The sequence below is a fragment of the Branchiostoma floridae genome, chromosome 3, assembly GCF_000003815.2.
Source record: "Branchiostoma floridae strain S238N-H82 chromosome 3, Bfl_VNyyK, whole genome shotgun sequence".
In the NCBI taxonomy this organism is placed as follows: Eukaryota; Metazoa; Chordata; class Leptocardii; order Amphioxiformes; family Branchiostomatidae; genus Branchiostoma; species Branchiostoma floridae.
Window position 1 is genome coordinate 2015310 of NC_049981.1, and position 22987 is coordinate 2038296.

General features: G+C 41.7%; 1 protein-coding gene across 1 annotated transcript in view; it reads right to left on the minus strand.

Annotated features, from left to right (window-relative positions):
* The window catches only part of LOC118411056, a 50916-nt gene that overhangs the window by 11978 nt on the left and 15951 nt on the right, over nt 1–22987 (minus strand). The window contains exons 24-52 of the mRNA XM_035813059.1: nt 22408–22523; nt 21751–21876; nt 21075–21305; nt 20527–20674; nt 17585–17787; nt 16955–17080; nt 16317–16527; nt 15357–15481; nt 14604–14729; nt 13872–14006; nt 13181–13410; nt 12665–12809; nt 11738–11936; nt 11205–11341; nt 10726–10875; nt 10128–10247; nt 9534–9675; nt 8823–9040; nt 7247–7390; nt 6129–6254; nt 5476–5601; nt 4833–4967; nt 3911–4042; nt 3229–3372; nt 2621–2760; nt 2004–2177; nt 1443–1622; nt 782–814; nt 562–597 (exon numbers count right to left, since the gene is read on the minus strand). Of these exons, the coding sequence (XP_035668952.1) occupies nt 562–597; nt 782–814; nt 1443–1622; nt 2004–2177; nt 2621–2760; nt 3229–3372; nt 3911–4042; nt 4833–4967; nt 5476–5601; nt 6129–6254; nt 7247–7390; nt 8823–9040; nt 9534–9675; nt 10128–10247; nt 10726–10875; nt 11205–11341; nt 11738–11936; nt 12665–12809; nt 13181–13410; nt 13872–14006; nt 14604–14729; nt 15357–15481; nt 16317–16527; nt 16955–17080; nt 17585–17787; nt 20527–20674; nt 21075–21305; nt 21751–21876; nt 22408–22523 (4258 nt within the window). The remainder of the gene's footprint in view (nt 1–561; nt 598–781; nt 815–1442; nt 1623–2003; nt 2178–2620; nt 2761–3228; nt 3373–3910; nt 4043–4832; nt 4968–5475; nt 5602–6128; nt 6255–7246; nt 7391–8822; nt 9041–9533; nt 9676–10127; nt 10248–10725; nt 10876–11204; nt 11342–11737; nt 11937–12664; nt 12810–13180; nt 13411–13871; nt 14007–14603; nt 14730–15356; nt 15482–16316; nt 16528–16954; nt 17081–17584; nt 17788–20526; nt 20675–21074; nt 21306–21750; nt 21877–22407; nt 22524–22987) is intronic.

The window sequence follows — 22987 nt, forward strand, 5'->3', positions numbered from 1 at the left end:
GCAACTGACACACTGCAGCAGTGACATCTAGCTGTAGTGTGGGGTACTGCAGCAGTGACACCTAGCTGCTTTGTGGAGTTCTGCAGAAGTGTGAAGTAAATTTTAGAACCATTCAGTATTGCATTGAGGAAGGTAACAGACATTCACCACGTTGTTGCCTGTTGTACCACTTTGGTTGCAAATAAAGGACTGTGTTATTCAGTATGCTTTGTATAAGTTTGTGACTTCAAGCAGCGATGGTCAAAATTATCATTTTACATGAGGATATTTTTGCTTATGTGGTGAAGAGATCTAGTTCTAATCTGTTCCTCTTCTACTATCAGATTGACTTCAAACACCAGAGCACTTTTGATGCTCTCTTTCAAGTTTCTTGTGAATCCTATTGAGCGATAGACTAAATATAGTGCAGTTCTTCCCACAATGTAGTGCATTTTATCACATTGTAGAGGGTGGATTGCATTTAAACTGCACAGAAAGCGTTATCGAATGTTGACAACTTGTGATATCATTGTGAAGAAAGAGATGAAAGAAAAAAGAAGCCTTAGCTTGGCAAGTCATTACCTTAATCTCATGTGAGACATGCGTTCCATTTGATGCCTTCAGAATAGTAGTAGATAAAAGCCCATTCCAGTGAGAAATAGAGGTAGGAAGTTTGAAATATTAAAACATTGATTAACAGAATGTTCGCATAGTACAAAGTCAGGGCATGCAATACAGATAAAATATAAGCAAAGATGAACAGGAAAAGTAAGTCAGCAAGTTAGCTTGTTAAGTTTCAAACCTCCACATCCTTGAAAGATTCTTGTTTTGCCAGCTTTGTTAGGAGAGACATGATCAAAATATAATGATGTTGATCTAAATCTTGAATGTTAAAACAAAGATATAGGCTACTGGTTGGGGAATTGTACATCACTATGTCTAGAGCGCCTTGCAAGATGGACAGTGGAGTCTATTGTCCTTTCAAAGACTTTACCAAGGCATATGTTGGAGTATTACTTTACCACAGTCAAGTGAGGAAGTTAAAAAAGTTCCTTTAGTAAAGGCAAATTATTATGTCCTGCTAAGATTAGTCTTTGATTGTTTCAAGAGAGGTCAATCCCAGCAAAACTAGCCTGTGTTTACACAAGCTCTCGCCGGCTGGGCTTAATGACCCCCTCCCTCCGAGAGGCGGCAATCTTAGGGCCGGCCGCTAGGGGCACGATTTTAGTCCGGCTACAGCAAAACTAGCTTGATATATATGTAAATTTCATAATGTAGTGTAGCATAAGGCAGTGGCACATCATTGTATCTAATATGCAAAATAATATCTTGTAGTACATGATTTGTTACGTGAATTTGCCATATATCCTTCTCTCTCTCATTCTCAATTAACTAGCCCTTGGGCATGTATTCACAGCAATGTTTACTCAAAAATGCAACAGTTGTTGATAAATGTCTGGTACCTTGAGGTTGATGTTATTCCTGGCGACCTCCCCTGCCATGGCCATGTTCTCCCAGGTCACCACCAGAACAAACGTGGGGTCGAAGTTCTCCACTCCAAAATGGTTCTGTATGTTTTCTGATGCCACGCTGAACACCTCGTCATAGTTAGGGGTGCCGGGGGTGTAGGGGAAGTACCAAACCTGGGGAAAAAGTGAAGAAAAATTATCATCAAGGGCTATTTCATAGGTTATAGGACATTTTGGAGCAAAAGTCTGGCAAAAGGATGATAAACATAGATCTGAAGTACCATAACTGATGAACGGGAGAATACAATACTTCATAGAAAGGCATCTTTCTAAAATCTTGTACTATGTTTGATCTAAAACCAAACAAACTTACATTTTATCTTAGACTAATAGTAAGCTGCAAATACTCCATTATGTACCATTCAATTCTTACACTTGTTTTTTTGTGCTATGTATAGTTGAAGAATACTTTACAAGTCAAGTTACATCAAGTTGTTGAACTTTTGTTGTGACAATAAAGATTTCTGTAAGTAAAATGGCTAAAGTCAATCCCACCTTAGATGGGTACCCCCTCCCCATGGCACTGTCTGCCCAGAATGGCGCAAACACTGCTAGCAGAGGTCCATCAAAGGCTTCCCTGGACATGGTCGGGTGCCGGAAAATCTTCTTTGCCGCCCCATCACGACGAGAAGTGAAGCTGGTGGCCACGATAACTCCGTCTTCCAAGACCTGCAACAGCGAGAAATATTAGAGTCTAACTTTGATATCAAGCCATGTTGAATGATTACACGGATGACATCAATCGTGCATCAATTTTTGTCAGTTTCCAAAAATAAGAAAACGTTTTCCACCATGCTTTGAATCGTACAAAGTAGCTGTAAAAGGAGGGAATACATACCGCAGATTAAAAGAAAAATATATCGGGAAACATACACTAATGTCAACATCAATTCCAATGTCAAAGCACACTGTGAAAACAAAAATGAAGAATCTCTAGTTTGGTATTCAATACTCTGTGCTTGTCATTTGTTCAGCCTTCCAGATCACTTAGATTTTTAAATAAAATTAAAATACTGAATGTAACTTTTTTGGGGGCCTTTTTTTATTTACAAGAGAATACCCTACACACAAATTGAAAAAAAAGGACTTAGATAATTATATGTAGAACATACGTAGAGAGAGTTGGCGAGCTGCCCGCCTCGGATGGGAAGTCCGTTTGGTACAGGAATGAGCGGGGAAACGGCATCACGACGAGGTAGTGCCAGGAGTGGGTAGTGCCCCGCAAAGGCGCCGTACGGGAACAAACGCTGCTCTGTAAGATGGAACCAAACAAGACAGACTTATCGTGTTGAATATCTATACTGACAGACAACAGTATGCACATGTATCTTTTTGACAACAACTTGTTGAATCAGTTTATAAGCTCTATTCCATTGATTTTACTTGTAAATGAGAGTAAAAAAATCTTTAGCTGGGAAAGATTACAAAGTTATTTTTTAGAAACTTTTACTAAATCCAAAATTTATGTTAAATTGGGATTGTGGGATTAGACTGTTCATAATGATGGTTACGTATACGTTATCAAATATGGTTTTCAATGTGCCTGAAGAGTCAAGTCTATGCTTAAGACACGTCGATGTAGGTTAGACATTCAGGTAATACGATACGCCAAAAAGCAGTTACTCAAGCAACTGGATATGATTTTGAAAACGGTCAGACGTTTCAACTAGCATCCACTAGTTTTTGACAGTTATGTTTAAGTCAAACAAAGTTCACATACCTTTGCACTCCCCAGGGAACCCTGTTCCTTTACGTGAAACACTCATGTACCCAGTACGGCACTGACAGGTGTAGGAGCCGACCTCGTTCACACATTCAGCGTTTTCATCACACTGGTACTCTCCCGTGGTGCATTCATCAACATCTGGGAAGGAAGGGCAAGAGATAGAGTTAAACTGCCAAGCCCTGATATATCCAGCATACAGATATATGTCCTGTGTGCCACGCACAGATATCATCATCATCATCCGGGAGTGCTGGTTGCCATGACTCTCTTCCTCCATCCTTCCCTATCCTCCATAGCTTTGGGCAGTTCTTCAGCCGAGCAGGCAGAATAAACGCACAGATATAACCAGGATAAAGTATCCCCACGGAAGTTAGCTGTTTGAGGGTTTCTTTTCAGGGTTACTGATGAAACCCTGGCACTAAGAGCATTTTATTGTGCTTAAACTCTGGCAGTTTAAGGGTTAAGAGGAGCACTGCAAGGAAGAAAATGCTTAGTTCCTTAGAACTTGGTAATTACTGATGATGAAGAAATTCTCGCTAAATTAGATTGAGCATCTTGTCACAACCTTATCTAACTCAAAGTTTTGTTCGAAGCTGTCTAGTTTAAAAAGATAAGCTTTCTTCTATGATACAGTGTATTTCTACACACAATAAGAAATGTTCAAGCAGTTACCCACCCTCACACTCCCCCACTGTCCCTGTACCAGTGTACCCAGGTTTACAGGAGCAGGTGAAACTGCCCCGTGTGTCTGTGCAGATAGCCAGCTGTCGGTCACAGTTGTTGGTGCCCCACCAGCACTCATTGATGTCTGAAAGGGGATTAGCATTTTGTTTAATCATCATTCTATGTCCCACCAAGACATTTCCTTTAATTCATCTGTGACATTTTAATGTAAAAATCTAGCAAGAGAAAGGTTGAAGACAAAAATGGAGGGCTGTGAGCACAACTTGCACTGAAACTTGAAATGCAATGTGTTGAAGGTACATTTCATCCTTTCAATGTCAGAAAATCGTTTGCAAGCCATGAGAACACTGCTTTTCTGTCTCTCTCCAGTACCACGTTTTTCAACTTATGAGAATTGTCATTTCATCACATACAACAATAAACACTACACAGTTTTAACCCGAAGGACATAGGCACCCAGTGGACTGCCATCAGGTCACAACATCTATACGTGGTCGTCGTAGTCGTATCCATTTTTGATTATACTGCTGCTGGGATCCCTGTGCAGGGGTAGGCAGCAGTCGGATAGTCTTCACACTGTGCTTCCATGCGGCTGGTCTGTCCAGTGAGTCCAACTCTGGGCTTCAACTTCATGGTTTGCCTCGATGGCCGGACCCTACCTTCCACACCCGCAAGTCAGCGAAGCCGGAGACACTACCGGCTACTTGTCGGTGACTGCTACCGGCACTGCCTGTGCCTTTATCTGTATGAAGACTTTCCATTTCGGTTTGGATAGGGCTTAACACCCTTTTTTACGGCCGGATATCTACGTAATGCGTCTAACCCTCACAACACGGAACAACTGCTGCCCACCACTGTGCTGTAAAATCAAATACTGGAGACTTGTATAACTATGATGATAACAAAAGACTTACTGATGCAGAGCCTCTTGCTGCGTTGTTCCAGTATGTACCCTGCCTGACAGCCACACTTGTAACCGTCGTCTGTCACGGCACAGGTCGACACGTCTGCGGGGGAGCAGGGGTTGGACGAAGAACAAGACAGGGCAGCTGTGGAACGATTGAACGAACATCAAAAAGACTCATTAGATAACGATTATATGGAAAGATAAATTCAATGCCATTTATGAATATATGTAGATCAACTGATGAACAATTGGATGACAAAATGACTGGAAAAGACAGTGTTTGGTTAGATGATTGTCGATGAATGAAACAATGGATCAATTGGAGAAGAATCAAAATTTAAAAAAAATTGCATGAATGATTGAATAAATAAATGGTTTGAATGAATGATTAGATGATTTGAATAATAGAATGAAGGAGTAAATGGATGAGGAAGCAATGAGACAGATGCCAACTTGGATGATTTGAAGATTGATACACAAGACCTGAAAAGGGCAAAATTGTCATTTAGCAGGCTACTTTACTATCAAGCATTACCTAGCTCGATTGAAAGTTAGCTGATTTTTAAAAATACATTTGCAACAAATATGTTGTTTCCAAAGGATGTCATCCAGCCTATTATACGGTCTGAGAGATCGTAATATTTCCTTACGTTTGCAGGTCCTGTTGTTTTGTGGGTCCAGTTCGAAGAACGGCGGGCAGTGGCAGATGTAAGACCCGACTGTGTTGTTACAGAGGTTAGAACAGCCGCTTAGACCACTGCTGCACTCATCCGTATCTGTAAGGCAATTTGAAAAATAACGATTTGAATGCTTGATCTTTATTCAAGGTCTTACAAGGCGAAATTGAGAAAAATATACACTGAAGGTGTTTTCTTTATTACAAAATGAGTCAAAACTGCTATAACCATTTGTAACTGTACAATTGCAATTGCCAATGGGTATAATGATAGTATGTGGCCCAAGTACTGTAAGTGCAGAAATTTTCGCGGTGGTCATATGTTTGCATTTTTTGCATTGCCAATTCATTGCAAACTTAAAACCACCTGCAACATTTTTCCATGGCAGTAAGAGACTACAGTGCGGGGTTCTACCACGAACTCAAACCACTGCGAACAGTCCTTTCTCTTGCTACCTCGAAATTAAATGCATTTTCGGTACATAAAACACAATCATGACAATAATTTACATGCAAGGAAGATGAAATAAGAATCATTATCCTTACAAGATACAAACCAGTACACATGAAGCTTACAATGAAACCCTTCTAATTCATCACACCTGCCTGTAAGAATGTTGGACTCACCTGTACAGTGTGTGGCGTTGATTTTCTCGTATCCACGGTCACACCTGCACTTGAAATCGCCCGGGAAGTTGTGGCACTTCGCGTGGGGTCCGCAAGCCGACTTCGTGGCATTACATTCGTTTATGTCTGAACATTTGAAAGGTAAGAAACACAAGTTTTAACTCAGGGTATTAAGTGGTCAATACTATTGATATGTTCTTTATGCTATCTTCGTGAGTACATTATATCGTAAAAAATGTTTGACATCCTTTCATTGCAGTCAAATTAATAAAAGAATGTCAAAAATGAAATCAAACAATCTGACAAAATTTCAGAATAGAAAGACAGTCATCATACAATTCAAGGATTTGCAAAATAATTCATCTTTAAAAATGCTTTGCCATTGTTCTCATCATTGAATCTACACACGATATCATAAATATTATCATAGTTCAAGATACATAAAGAAAATCACAATGTGGACTGGAGTATTTGCAAGCAAATACATAATGCTATCCTTCAAAAGGTCTAGCCTAACAAACTACTGCTCTTTCTATTATTACTTAAACACATTTCATGGCTACTAACCCCTCAGGCTTTGTCCTGCCACTTACTACATAAAAGAATAACCCCCAAGGGATGGGGAACAACAGACGTTAAACTGCATGGATAGTGAGTGAGTGAGAGTTATCAAACACTGCAGAGAGTCAGCTACTTTACCAGTAACCATGGTGACAACCATATAGCAAAGGTTGTTGACCTTATTTGTGTGGAACAGAAGAACAATTTGTTTCCCCTCTGTGAAGGTAAAAAGTTAAAGTTAAAGTCCTTCCCGCGCCTGATGGCGCATAGGGCGGCGCCCATCTCCGTTTCAGTAGCCCTTGGGCCACACAACGCAATCACTACAGCAGGGGGCTAGTCCACTGGTAGTGGTGTGTGTTCAACTTCTATACTCTTTCCCAAATACTGAGTGCTAAGCAGAGAAAGCAGCATGTACCATTTTTAAAGTCTTAGGTATGACTCGGCCGGGGATCGACCTCACAACCTACCGAATACAAGGCGAACACTCTACCCACTCGGCCATTGCACCGGTATATTTACCTGTGAAGGTAAATAGAACGAAAATCGTCTGTGCTTACCTCTGCATTCCCCAGGGAAGCCAGTCCCATTGACCGCTGTGCTATTGTAGCCAGGCTTGCAATCACAGGTGTAGGAGCCAAACAGGTTTCTGCACACCGCATTACGGTCACACCTGTACTGGCCTGTAGCACACTCATCAACATCTGTACAAGCAAACAAATAGATAAACAAACAGGTCTGTACTTTGCCATGGTGGTACTACGGCAAGTTTCTGCACTACTGTCACACCTGTGTCAGCCATTTTTCCACTACTTTGAAAACAAACAAATAAAAGTAATGGTTCCATCTGTATGTATTTTCCTGTGTCATACATCAACATCAGTACAAATAAGGCCATACCAATTTAGTTTGTTGGTTCTCGGATTTTTTCAGAAAAAAATTGAAGCGACAGGGCGAAAAAAAAAAAAAACTTGCAACAAGTTGGGGGTCAGGCCCAGACCCCATGGTATACGTGTGCTAAAAATAGTTTATCTGTTATAATATGATATAATATATTTCGTTCTAGTTAACTATCTAATTTTTATCTTACCAGTATAATGTTAGTATTTTTTACAGAAATTAAGCTTATTTTGTATTTAATTTAGTAGAATTTCTATTTTAACTACAACAACAACAACAACAAATTTCATATAAGTTTGTCTCTAGAAATAAAAATAAAAACATTGCTGGAATTATTTGCCCTCCATGTTGGTTAAAATCCATACATCCAAGGCTCTAAATACATTTCATGGTGAACTGGTGCAGATGAAAAAAATCATAAATACACTTGCACTCCCCAAAATATAAATGCACAACCAAAAGTACTAAAGTCTTATAATATACTATAAACCATATATTAATTCTCCCTTTTTTTGTTACATGTACAATTGTTTGTTAGCAAAAAATTAGATGCAACTTGATAAAAACCTCCTTGAAAAAACCCAGTGACCCTTCACTGTATTACAGTACAAGTCAAGAGCTGTGAAGTCTGATAGTAAGATAGGGGGCGCTGCTGCACACTTCACAAAATGGCTGCCGCTCGGTTTGTTTACTCCATTATCGGACGGCTTTCAGACGAATTTCTACCTGTCAGGCATACCAAAACATGTTGACTATGGAGGTACAAGAGTGAGAAAAAGTATTACTTATTTATTGAGTCGTTTATTTGGGTGCCGATTTCTGTGTTTCAGTTGAAAATTTACTGTGTGTTTGAGCACATGCTCCTGAGCCATGATTTAATATGAACTTCTGCTACGTTACTTGTCCATGTGTATCTCATATTTACGATGATTTATGTGTTCCTAATTATGTTTTGCAACAAACTAGAAATGAATAAATTGGTAACAAAGGATTTGGGGGGAGAAAAAATAAATCTACTGGTACTTCCAGATGTTCTGAACCCGATAGTTTGTCAGCAACAGGCAACTGAATGGAGTGGTGGATCTGATCCGATTTTTTTTTTTTTTTTGAAATTGGGTAAAATAGAAGCGGCGATTCCGAGAACCAACTGATTAAATTGGTGTGGCCTAAGCTTAGAATGTAACCAAAAAATAGCAAACTTAAAGCGTTATTGGCTCTTAATTTATTCTGACTTACCAACAAGTGTGTTAGGAGTGATGCATGGTACGTCTTCTTCAGGCAGGGGCATCCCGTCACAGTCGAATGGCCAGGGTGTGTCCAGACTGGCCAGGACGTGCTCGCAGCTCGCCTGGATCTGTCTACAGAACTTTCTGCACACGGACAGACGGCGCCCGCCCTCGCACTTTGGCGTCACCGCCGCACACACCGCAAAGTGGATGTGCTCATGACATTTGCTGGAATAAAGATAGCCATAATTAAGCATCTAAAAAACAACCTTTACCAAAAGATGCTGAAAATGTAGTTTGCCTCAAATCAAAGGAGAAACACTTTTCCAATGCTGCCACTGCAATAAACAAGTATAGAACTAGATGGGTTCCAAACCATTTCAATACCATGGGCAGTCTACCATTTTCCCTCATTTTCATACAAATCATCACACCTGTTAGCTAGCATGCTAATCTTGATCCTGTCAGTCACAAACAAACAAACAAACAAACAAACAAACAAACATAATCACTGTCTGCATAGCAATGTCTATTTCAGAGACAATTTTTGACAGTCAATTTATTCAATCTATGTGACAAACAAACAAACAAACAAACAACATCAGTGTCTGCATAGCAGCTTCTGTTTCAGCACCAAGGGCAGAAACTATTGAGAGTCAGTTCACCAATCTCTCTCACAAACAACAAACAAATAAACAAACAAAATCATGGTTCCTCATACCTGTTAGCCAGCAGACTGAGCAAGATCCCGGTGTCCCTGTCTGCCTGGATGGTCAGCTGACCCGGGTGGCCCAGCATGTTGGGGAATCGGGTCGCCTTCCACGGCATGTCCAGGCACAGGGGCAGGGTGATGGGCTGGCAACCTGCAGGGGTAAAGGTTAGAGGTCAGGTCATAGGTCAGAGTCATTTAAGGTCTCGGTTCGGAATTTTTTTAACAATTCGGGGCCAATTTCGACTGTCTCTCAGAAAAGCACTAGTCTCAAGACATTGTTTTTCAGAAAATTCAATGTGTCTGACAGAAAAGAGTATCTTGTTGCTGACTGACTGACTTAGTCAACATTTTCTGTAGAAATGTTATTTTTGGTAAAAAACATCAATAAAATAGAATTTTTACCCAATAATTGCTAATTTTGGGGCATTCTTTACAGGCCGCTACACAGAAAAATAATTTTCCCGAGATAATGACTGATATGGAAATGAAGCTCATGATTTCAAATGATACATAGGGACACATTCATTGGTGAGGGCAAGTGGCAAGAAAATTGATGAATTGAATCTTGAAATAATTTTTTTGTTTCATTGTCACGGATCTTACCTTCACATTTGGACTGCAGTACGTCCTCCAGTCTGCCCGGGATGTTCGCAAAGCTCGCCAGGCCGGACTGAAGACTCTGCGCCAGGGAGGATGCCTCACTGCTCAACTGGGGCTCACATGCTGGCAAAATGAGAATGTATCTTCAGTCACTTTAATTCCCCAAAACTAGGTGGTCTGGTAGTTAGGGTTTTGACTTAAATCCCTAGCACTGGTACCAATGTTGTAACATAGGCAAAGGCATTTTACAGCAATTACCTCGCTCCATTCAGTTTTATGTCGTCATGTATAGTACAGGGCTGTCTCCAGTTATAAATTTTTTCCATTCCTCCCTTGTTTGAGAGCCTGTGTTGCTGATTTTCCTTGTAAAATCTGCCATTTTTAGCATATGAAAACACATATTCATTAATTTTTATGGACTGAAATTCAGATTTTTTTGACAGATGGGGTGAAGTTTTTGACTGTCTCAACAAGCAAATTTCCGTCCCAGGACAAAGGGACAGGTTCTGGAGAGTGCCCCAGTATTGTACATATACTAATTAATGGCTAAAGGCAAGTTTATTGATTAATTGAAAAGCGGTTAAACATTGGCTATACTCACGACAGTCCTCCTCATCCTCGCCTAGCGGGCAGTCCTGTTTCCCATCACACAGCTGAGCGGGCTCCAGACAGATCGGGTCCGACACCGCGTGCGTCTCGTTCCAGTTCCGCTGGCAGGTCATCTGACGAGCGTTGCACTGCTTCACATCCGCTGAGGAAGAAAAGAAGTACACATTAGACTCGTAATGGTTGTCACTGCACTTTTAATGCACTAAATAGCTTGAAAGCTTGTCTGTGTTGGGACAATCTATGTTGAAGCGTATCTAAGGTCACGTGCTGTGGGTAATGATTATTGAATCACCACTTCTGAAGAAGGTTGACAGATGTGTGACCAAAAATTCAAGATAAGCAATTTTGCTTGACATGTGTAGAATGAAAGTTACAAACTTCAACACTAAATAGCTGAAGAAACCAAAAACAAAGGCAAAAAACCCCGATGGATATCCAGTCTATTGCTGTTTTCTGAGTACCAGTACTCACCAAAAGGAGACCTGATGCAGTTTTCCTCGGGTAGTTCAAGCAGATCGCAGCCCCGCGTGTCCCACTGGATCCCGACTGCCACCGCATCGTTCCAGCAAGCCTCTGACATCTCATAGCAGTAGGAGCGACACATGGGTCTGTAAAGGGACAAGCACTCAGATATTTGTGGACCTCTATGTCTATTTAAGTTAGATCAAGTCTGCAAATACAATTTGCAGGTACATTGATATTTGCGTTATCTTACAACTTGAAGCTGACTTCATATGGAAATTTCCTGTGGATCAAAACCTGAATAATGTTGTCTTCCTACATGCAGAAATGGGCTTTTCTCCTAAATTCAGCATTTCCTGTTGTCAATGTACATCACAATTGTTCCCAGACAACTTAGACTATGATCTTAGCTAGAAGACCTACATGTAACTTGAATCTGACTGAGTTTACTCCACAAAACAGTTTGCACTGATTGTTCATATCATGTATATTTTTGAAGATTTTGACAAATCCCAGAAAAAGTTAAGTTGAAGTTGTCTTACCTGGCTCCTAGAGGAGTACACCTGGGGAAGAAGAACTGGCACAGGTAGTCTATGTAGTACGGATGGCAGTCAGAGATCTGCAGGTATTTCTCAAACTCCCCAAACACCACATCTTGGGTCTCATACCCGAGGAACGGATGAGGGAACCTGGTCTGGTAACCGAGCGCTGCGCACTGGTAATGCTGCACAGGTTCACATCCTGGGAAACAGAGATGAATTTCAAATTAAGAGTGAAGCTTAAGATTAGTGATGCAATGAACACATGAAACACAACAAAAAATGCAATCAAAATGCAATGCAAGAAAGCTCGAAAATGTAAAAGCATTTAGCTGTATAAATAGATGATGGTTCAATCTCTTCTTCTGGATAATATCAAATTTTAATCAGACGTTTCGAACGACGTCCGTCGTTCTTCATCAGTGAAATAAAAATAAAAGGTTACAACTCTGCGGAATAAGGAATGCTTCTTACGTTCTAAATAAACAAAAAAGGTAACGGCTAAGGTGTTCTAAAGTAAACATTTAGCTGTATGCGCTAGTGGCAGTGCAGCAGTAAAAAGTTTGAAACAGAACTGGCTCCTGCAGTTCCAAGAAAGCTACTAGGGGTCCCAAACCTACACTGCTTACTCTTTGCCACAAAAGCTATCTATATCTGAAAAATAATGACCACAGCATGTCCAGAACTTGAGATATCAAAACCGGTTGCTCCGCTGCAGTACCGTAACAAGCTACTTAGGGGCCAAAAATCAAACTGTTTTGAGCTCTCAACAAGACATACCAACATATCAAATAGATACAATGCACAAAGGCCTTCATCAGTTATACTGTCCATCCACACACACGCACACACACCCATGCACACACACACACACACAAATGCTACCCGAAACAAAATCTTCTTGGCAAAAGTAATAGATGAATCCCTTACCAGATGATGCTACTGCCTCCGCAGAGGAGCAGGCGTGATCCTCAGCATTGTCTGGAAACATGTCACATGACAAGGGTAACTCAAGGTCATCCATCATCATGCAGTTGGACTGGAGATCTTCACACACACTTCTGCAGGGGAGAACCTGATGACACAAAAAGCAAACAAACAAACAAACAAATAAAAAAACTCAGTACACGAGCATGTCCACACGTCACATGACAGTTGCACATTTCCACAGAAGAGAACCTGGGAGCAAAACAAACAAACAAACATCTGCACTTTTCCACTTCTGCAGGGAAGGACCTAATAAAGCAACAAACAAGCAAACAAACAAATAAAAAAGTCAAAAAAACAAATAAAAAAGCGAAGACATAAAGATTTGGAAGTCGTTACATGATAAGGCCAGACAATGCCCTCTTACAGTGATTTTACGTTGATCTTCCAGTTGACATTAATACATGAAGAATTTTGTAGAGCAAATGCATAAACCAACAATGACTTTTCTTGACCCACCTTTGTCCCATTCTCACACTTTGGGAAGAACAGTGTACAAGCTGCGACGTAGACGTTCTCGTAGCAGCTCTCTGCGATCATCGGCGCTATCTTCATGAGCTTTCCAAACTCTTCTGAGAACATGGCGGCCTGGAAGGAAGCGTGTCCAAACGAGTTGGGGAAGGAGACGCGGTGGTAGCCAGTGATGTGGGAACAAAAGTCCAGGTCTTCGGGGAACGGCATGCAGGAACCTGGAGGTTACAGAAATAAAAGGGTTAGCATCCATGTGGAGGTTAATCTGACGTTTAAACTGGCAAAGGCATGTATAACTGGCTGATGAAGCTTCTTTGGGCATGTATTTACCATCTACAAATGTATTTCTTTCTCTGTATGCACTTTGACATGAAATCTATCAATGTTATTTTGCTTACCTATAGCTGTTACTGTAAAGTCTTCATTCAACTTCAATCAGGTTGATATGAATAGAGTGTTTCAGCAGGAAGAACCTTCCACCATTTTGTATCATGGAATATTCTAAAATTTCTGGCTGTAATGTCACAGTTTTATCCATAAAACAACTTGTAACATTGAGAGGTTGCATCATATGTAACAGAAAACACCTTCCAATGCGTATCAATCTGGACCTTAAAGTGACACAACATGAGGGTTTAGCCACAAGAGTTGCCAAACTGAGAAATTGTCTTGCACGAACCTGTTCCGCAGTCCCGTTCATCATCTCCAAACGGACAGTCCCACTCCCCATCACACATCAGTGCCCGGTCCACACATGAGATGCTCCTGCCTGGGGTCCAGCACTCCAGCTCTTCCTCTGCGCACGACTTCGCCTCTGTAGGAACAAACAAACAAACAAACAAATAACATCAGTGTCTGTAAAGCAGCTTCTATTTCCGCACCAAGGGCAGGATCTATTGAGAGTCAATTCATTCAATATCTCTCACAGACAAACAAACAAACAAATAACGTCACCCTCTGTATAGCAGCTTCTATTTCAGCACCAAGGGCAGTAACTGTTAAGAGTAAATTTGTTTAATCTCTCTCTCTCACAAACAAACAAACAAACAAACAAATGAACATCACTGTCTGCATAGCAGCTTCTTCTTCAGCAGTAAATCTTCAGAGTATTTTCATTCAATATCCCTCACAAACATACAAACAAGCATACAAACAAACAAACAAGCAAACAGCATCACTATATCCAAAGCAGCTTCTGTTTAAGCACCAAGGGCAGGAGCTGTTGAGAGTCTTTTCATTCAATCTCCCTCACAAACATACAAACAAGCATACAAACAAACAAACAAACAAACAAACAGCATAACTATATCCAAAGCAGCTTCTGTTTAAGCACCAAGGGCAGGAACTGTTGAGAGTCAGTTCATTCAATCTCCCTCACAAACAAACAAACAAATAGCCCAGGTGTACATACCACAGTGCATCTCATCCTCTCCAAGCGGACAGTCCCTGTTCCCATCACACCTCAGGCTGGTGCTTAAACAGGTGTGGCCTCCAGACATGTCCCAGCATTCCATCTGGCCCTCAGTACAGTCTGATTCTGTGAAAGAGAAAAAAATTCTAAATTTAGTCAACACTGTTTGCTGGTAGTTGTAGCTTTCATTTACTTACCATTGCTATTCAAGCAAAAGACAACAGTGGAGATGAGAGGCAAAGGGACATGGATTGACGAAATAAAGAAATTTCTGCCAAAAGGAGAGAAACGTAACATAAAAGGGAATCATTGGGAACATTTTAATGGGCTGCAAAGACTGGAGGATGAATTTTCTCATGTTTGCTCCAACGAGAATCTTATTATGGTAGTGTGTGGTAGCATTGTTGTATTGTGCGTAGTCTAGTGGTTAGCGGCCCTGCCTCTGGAACTAGAAGCCTTGAGTTTGCTTCCGACTGTGTCGCTTACCTGAAATGCATGCTACCAGAGAGGGTTGCAGTCCTTAGGACGGAACGTTAAGCACTGTTCAAAAAGAGCTTGGGGAATCTCCCCAGTACAATGAAACTGTAAATACTGTGCATAGCATCTAACGTCTTTGTCAAGACCAGTGGAGACGAGGTCTTCAATTCAGTGAGCTAAAATTGTATCGAGATCACTTTCCTTTCTCTATTATGGCTAGTAAACCACTTAAAGGTTAAGCTTGAGCCAAATTGATGGATAAAGAGTTGGACTGACCAGGGCCGACACAGTTGTGCTCAGGCAGGGCGTTGCAGAGGAGTGTTGGCCAGTGGACAAACTCTCCCAGCAACGGGTATCCACAGGAGGTGATGACATCATGGCAGACTGAGCGGCACGGCAACCTGGGGGCAGATGTCAGGATTTATCAGTTCACTTGTTCATTCAATCAATTAATCTTTGATTCATTTGTTCGATCAATTTAGCGAGACCTGTCCAAACTCATAAGTGAGAGAGAAATAAAGTGTTTGAATCAAATTGTTCACAAACAAACAAACTAGCTCTAAGTGATTATTTTTTTTACACAAGTAAAAATCTATCATCTAAGACATCCTTTTTTTTACCTTCCTGAAGTTTCTCTTTAAGTCAGGTAATACCAGCTCAAAAAAACAAGGAATAGTCATACCTTCAAGTACCAGAGTTACCAACCTTGGATTGATGTGTTAAAAAATCTGTATTCTCCAAGAACTATCGTGCAGTGGAATTTGTTTTCACCAAGCACAGTAAAGGCATCTTTGCTGGATAGTTTCAGAGAACGTTTGCAAATAGATGTGCAAAAGATACTAGGTGTTGTGACATGTCGTTTGATGTTGTAACCAGCTGCTTCCCTGCCGCGTGCCTGCAAAGCTGGCGTGTTACTTTGAAGGGCGGTTATACCGGCTATATAGATACAGGTTACAGAAACCCCTTACATCCTTGGTCGAAAGTCCTCCTAGGAGACGGATACTCCAAACAACAAAGCTGCATCTGCTGAAGCCGACTTACACGTGTCATACAGTTCTGTCCCTGTGTGACTTAGTGCTCCAGTAGACGAGAGGGTGGAGAAGGAATTGCACACCCCTCCTCCACCATAAAAAGTCATGTGCAGGTCAGGCAAACAGGTAAAATGCCTGTCTGCCTGCTCATCTGTCAAATCGACAGGAGAATAAAAGAAAATAGATACAGTTCTTAAAGATTTACCTGACATCTCCAGGTGAGCACTCTGAGAAGAAGACAGAGCAGAAGAAAGACTCCAGGTGAGGATGACAGCTGGGAAGGAAGTCCATGGCTGTGAAGACTGCCGACGCGCCCATCACAGCAAAGTCCTGACTGGGCAGACCCAGGATGTTGGGGAAACGGGTCTGGGAGTACGGCAGACCGGCGCAGCGGTCAAACCGGATTGGCTGGCATTCTACAACAACGGTAAAAGGACTCAGGTTTCAGATTACACAAATCCAAGCTTGTCAGAAATTTGAAATAAAAATGAAGCAAGACGCATGTTTCCTGTTGGACCCCAGCAATTTCCATCATGACCCCAGGAAAAATTTGATCTAAAGGCAAAACTTTCTCAACCATTATAAAAAAAAGGCACAAACAAAAAAGCTTACGAAGAAAAACATGGCTGTGGTATGTGTGGTGACTATTGAGAGAATTCATGTAGTTGCTTATTTTCTTTGCTCTCAAAGCATCTCAAAGTTTAATTGCTTCTTGTTGGACTAACCTTCTCTCTTATTATGTCAAGTAGAGTGGCCTGCATAGCACTTGTAGATAATCATTATGAAATAATGGCATAAACTAAAAGCAACAACAAAGCAACAGTTTGTAAAGATTGGCCTTACCACAGTCTTGTTCATCTTCCCCTTCAGGACAGTCAGGCCTCCCGTTACACACCAGGTTATGGTGCACACAGGACAGACTTCCCTCTGGAGATCTGCATCTCATCTGGTCAGGTCCACACTGCATGCCTGTAGTAACAGGATAAAAACTGTCAGTTTCTTTATCATTTGCGCACTCACTCACATATACTCATATTCACACATTCACTCACTCACTCTTAATGGCACTTACTGAGTCACTTACTCATCTTCACACACAGTGTACCTGCAGACAAATATGAAAAAAACAGCTTCTTTCTCAATCCCCCAACCCACCAACACATACACACCAACCCACCTACTCATGCACACACACACCCATACACAGACCCATGCACCCACCGACCCACCCATATGCACACAAACGTATAACAACACATACACATTTGTAACCACACACGTCACAAGCCCACCCAAACATACACACAACTGGCAACCTGCTCAAACACCAACCTATCAACACATATGCCAACCCAACCACACATACATACACAAACCCTCTGGCTCATAAATATACACACAAACCTTCCCATACATACCACCCACACTCTCCACTTGCCCCCACCCATCCATCCTCACTCCGGACAACCCTACCTTCCATGGTAACACAGGGTGTTGGCCCCCTGTCCGCAGGGTAGATGGTACAGTCCACAGGAAGCATGATCCCCTGGTACACAGATGCACACTGGCGCATCACATCGCTACAGGCCCCTCGGCAAACGGGAATCATCCTGCTGTCCTCACAGTGGGGGGTCACCGAGGTACAGATCGCTGATGACATGTTGGGGTGGCAGGAACTACAGCAAAAGAGTGAGAAAGACAATGAAGCTAAATCTGAGAGAAAAATCAGTCACTGTTTTAACATTACACGATGGTCTAAAAGGCCCTGAAAATCCTATCTTGTCAATCAATGTCAATCAACCATTTCACTAATGGCAACAATAGCTGATTGGTTCACACCTTTGTGGGCGGGAACTAGAAATGTTTTGGTCGCACCTAGACTAGCAGAATTTTTCCCGCGAACTTCCCCATTCAAATGCACGCCTGTCTCCGCCCCAATTGTTCCCCTGTTTGCATAGTAAACAATACCCAAGCTTTCAAACCGGTCATTCCCACGATGATGCGTCTTACTGATACAGCCCACTCAGTCCTTCTTTGCTACATTTTCGCCTATTCTGCCACCAATATTTATAAAATACCGAAACTAAGGTCATGCAAGGAAATATCAGTTTCCGACATTCCCCGGGGCCTTCACCGCGCGGTCGACGGGGACGCGCGGAACCCGTCGCCATTTGTAAACAAAATCTGCGCTACGCTTAACACACACGAAATTCACCGACAGAGTACGGATAGTTTGTCGATGAAGTCGACTTTCTATATATGTTTTGTTTTCAAAACATATCCATGGAAGCAACACTTCCCTTGCTACATATTTGCGCCCTTGATTGAGAAATGTACAGATTAAATTACCGGCTTGACTCTGGCCCTGTCCTGTTCTATCAGTAATCAACGCCTCGGAAATATCAACCTTCGCTTTCCGATTCAATAACGTATTCTTTCTAATAATTCATTACACCCATGTATTTCTATAATGAACTACAGTTCGTAATTCAATACGGGCGGTAACAGACTATGCACAAGCCGCTGTTTGATGTGTCGGCTTGTATTCGACATGCATGCCTTTTGCCAGTTCTGGCTAGTCTCTACCAGACTCCGGATCGCTGGAAAATCGTAGAAATGGAACAAATAGAGAGGAATATAACCGGCCAGGGAACAGCTCGCGATCCCAGGATCCGACGATCGCGTGCTGTTCCCTGGCCGGTTATATTCCTCTGGCCGGCTTACTCCTCTGATTTGTTCCATTTCTACTATTTTTCCAGTTTACAAGTTTGACATTACTTAACCGGCATGCATGTATTTCTAATCACAAGGGGTACAGCCCAGACGTATGTTATTCAAGCATCTTTCAACGTTTCTATTTTACTGTACAAATTCTCCCGGCCCGTGAAGCGGTCGATAATGTTTCAATTCCTCGTGCCGACACAAAGTTTTCGTGAAATTTTGTGAGTCTCCTAACGATCACAGGTTAATAGCCGGAAGATTGCATGCATAATGCCCTACGACTGTACAAGCTGGACGGTGGTGCCCATATACAAAAAACTTGAAAACTACAGCAGTTTCTGAATCTCGTTTCCGAGGATTGGATAAGAAATTTACTATAGAACTCGTTCAGTTAAAAATCGCGGGCAATTAGCTGGCTTGAGGCACTCAGCGAATACAATAGAAGTATTTCTCACTTATTTGCATCTTGTATATCTTGTCTGCTTTGATTGAGGCCGACACAGCTCATTATAAGTCCCAAACAAACCCTTACAGCCATGTGCACTGTTTGAAATAAGCACAAGCTTCATATTTTGGCCTATATCTTTTGATCTTCGTGAGATTTTTCGGCGAAAACAACATGGGCCTGGAGAACGAAACTTCGCCGCCATTTTGATGACGTCGTCTGTTCGCTCCAATCAGGCTCACGGGAAATACGGAAGGGAAATGTGACGAAATGTGGCCCAAAATTTGGAAAATAATCTTTAATTTCACAGACATCGGCGGAAAAGGATTGTAACTAAAAAATTATCGCTATGAACATTGACTACAACTTCAACAAATGTTTAGTGCGTAAATTAGAAAAATATCCCTTGAGGAAAATTTGCAAAGTTCAAAGTTCGGTCACCTATAGTAACCTTTCTTACGTTCGTCTGATTTGATAGGGTATTTTGAACGCAGTGTATTAGTGTCACTTTTGTACTTGTATGAATTTGAAAATTCAACATATCCTTTCTGTAAGTGAGTTTTGCTGTTTCTTGACATGACTACCATACATTCGTTATTTTGGGAAATATTTAGCAATGTGTATCAGTGTGTAGACATGGACACAGGGCCGCGGTTGGCACCCCGCGTTGCCTTGGGCGGGGCAAATTACCCTGACAACGCGGACAAAAGCATAGCAACCGGACCACCGTGTTAAAGATTGTCCCAAGGACAAGATAAAAAATGGGGTTATAGGAGAAAAACTTGAAACTATATCTATTTACTGCAACTGCGTGTTTATCAACTTGAAGGTAACATTTCAGTTTTATTTCAGGCATTTGGTCCATATCAATGACAATAATAAATATAAAAAACATACAAGTCAAAAACACAAAATTAATACGACTTCATATGCAGTAAAATGTTGAGTAGGGTTAGTCGGTGTGTTTGAAGATAAGGTTGATTTTGGGTCTCCAGAATGCACTCAGAAGGAAGACATCTGAATGGAATGACCAGATAATGATGTAATTATTTTCTGAGGTCACAATGCACTGTACAAATGTGTTACTAATATAATGTAATTTTCTCCTTCTAGCTTCAAAAACTATTTGCTCTACTATTTACTTAAGACTTTGCTCTAAAACTATTGTTGATCTTCATTATCAGAGAGCCAACAAACTTATATGGCTAAATCAAGATAACTTACAGCTTAACATCAATTATAACAGTACCTGTCGAGTAGCTGCTGCAGGATTGCTGTTGTCTCTACCGAGGCGTTGAGGAGTTCTTGTTGTGTCCGCTGTCCGACCAGGTTTGGAAACACGGTGCTGTCCTCACGACCGGCGCAGAAATCATACTGCACTGGCTCACAACGGTCGGCTGAGGACAGAGACACAGGACAGATACATAAAGATGTCTTAAGTCTCTTCCTTTACTAGGCTATCTTATCTGTAGGCTACATCAATCTTATTTGCTGTCATGGTTTTAAACAAAGTAAACTGTGCCAGCTAAAAACCGTCAACAGGATACTAGATAACAGGGAACAACACAATCAGAGATGGCAGACTTCACTTCTTCTTACGGTGTACATATGGAAACTGAACTGCTTCCTCTGGCAGAAGATATGAACTGCACTCAGTACTTTAAGGCAGGCCCAATGGGGATAAATGTGACCGTCTTATTTCAGCATGAGAAAAAGTCACTATATGTGTTATTTCCAATGATTGGGTTTTGGTTAACAGCTTTACGAATGCAAAAGATCTTCCCTGAGACTCCTTACCACAGCGCTCAGGTGACTCGTCGTCTCCAGACCGACAGTCAGGTCGCCCATCGCAGACCTTCCATTGGTCGATACACCTGGGTCCCATGTGATCCTCCTCCTCCCAGGGTCCCTCATGGTCCTCCTCTCCATCCTCCTCCATCCTGGAGTCATTGTGGTCCTCTCTCTTCCTCCTGGAGAGGACAGGGGAGTCACACTGGTGTTGCCAAACTTGGCACGAACCTTCCTCTGCTGGATATGGGAAGACAGAACTTGGTTAAGAAAGAAATTGGAGTAGCTTGCCTAGTGCAGTGGTTTGCAACCCTGTCGCTGAACCTGATTCTAGAACCATAGTCACAGCTTTAAATCTTTTTCAGTCTCGATCTTTTTCTGTCTCAAAACTTGATGTTTGGGAGGCCATGTTTTTTATTTTCATTGTTAAACATGTCATTTTAAGCTAACATGTAGAAGAGTAAGAATTCTTTATCAGTTTAATGCCATGAAGTTCAGATTTTTGGATTGGAAAAAAATTTTATCAGTGAGGCTCAGTGAAGAAATATCAGGGCTGGGACAGATGGAAGGACGGGTCCTGAAGACATTCCTGCCAATCTGACAAAAGTATCCATGGATGAAGCAGATACAGTTCTTACTCTGAAAAAAGCTCATCTAGTTGTTGTTAAGCAGAAGCACGACCTACCACAGGGAATCTCGTCCTGTCCCAGCGGACAGTCCCAGATGCCGTTACACTTCAGATCGGCATCGATGCAGGTAACGTTTCCTCCCGGAGAGCGGCATGCAAACTCATGTCTTTTGCACGGCCCGGCTGGAAGAATAAACAAGTGCCCATTAGCAAACAAACAAACAGACAAACAAGTGCTCCACAATGGTAAAACATTGACTCCTTGGCTGTGGTGACCTGCTATTCTCTGGGAGAAGGGTCTGTAACTAGTCAACCACGTAGTCAAAGAACAGTGACGGCTCAAAGGGAGCTCCTTTGTACTGTAGTTTACATTGTAAATCCTGATATAATGTTTTTTGTGTGTAATTTTTGCATGAGCCAATTGATTTATGAATCGATCACTTTAAGCCTTAGTTAAGCATTAGTAACACATAGAAGTCTGCATTCTCAAACACAGTTTTGGTGGTTAAAAAGGTGTAAGTTGGTGAAATAACTTCTTATCCAACAAGTCCTGAAAGGTGACACCTTTGATATGAAGAACAAAACTGAAGAATAAAACTTGACCATTGACTATTGAAAACATCTCATTAAACATCAACATGAACTGCAGCTGTGAAAACGAAATGTCCTTAATTTGAAGTTTAAAACGTGCGCTATGATATTTGCATAACTTACCACTCTCGATGCAGTTTTCCCTGGGGAGGGCATCACACATGATTGACAGCCACTCCATGTCAATCATTCTGCCGCAGGTTCCAACCACCTCGTGGCACATGGACTGGCAAGGCAGTCTGTGAAAACACAGACAAAGTGTTTTCAAAGAAGCAATTAATTGTCAAACAACATTTACTATGCATTATTATACATCCACACTGATTGGTTATTGGTTATTGGGTGGGCCGACTACTCTTTGCAGAGGGGCTGAATTATTGCGAGGAGCTTACAATAGGCGGGGCTAAATCGCAAGGGTCTGGAGCAAGCAGCAATTTGGCGCCCCTCAGGTGACCTCAATACGACTGTCGCAAGTGTCTGGAGCAAGCTGCCATTTGGTGCCACTCAGGTGACCTTAATACGACTGTCGCAAGTGTCAGGAGCAAGCTGCCATTCGGCGCAACTCAGGTGACCTCAATACGACAATAATTGCTCCAGGTGCGACCAAGGTACTGTAGGTAACCACTCACACCGCACCATTGCACATGTGGCGGGTTCTATAATGTGCCTGGGGTATGGCTCTCCCCAGACACGGGACCTCCAT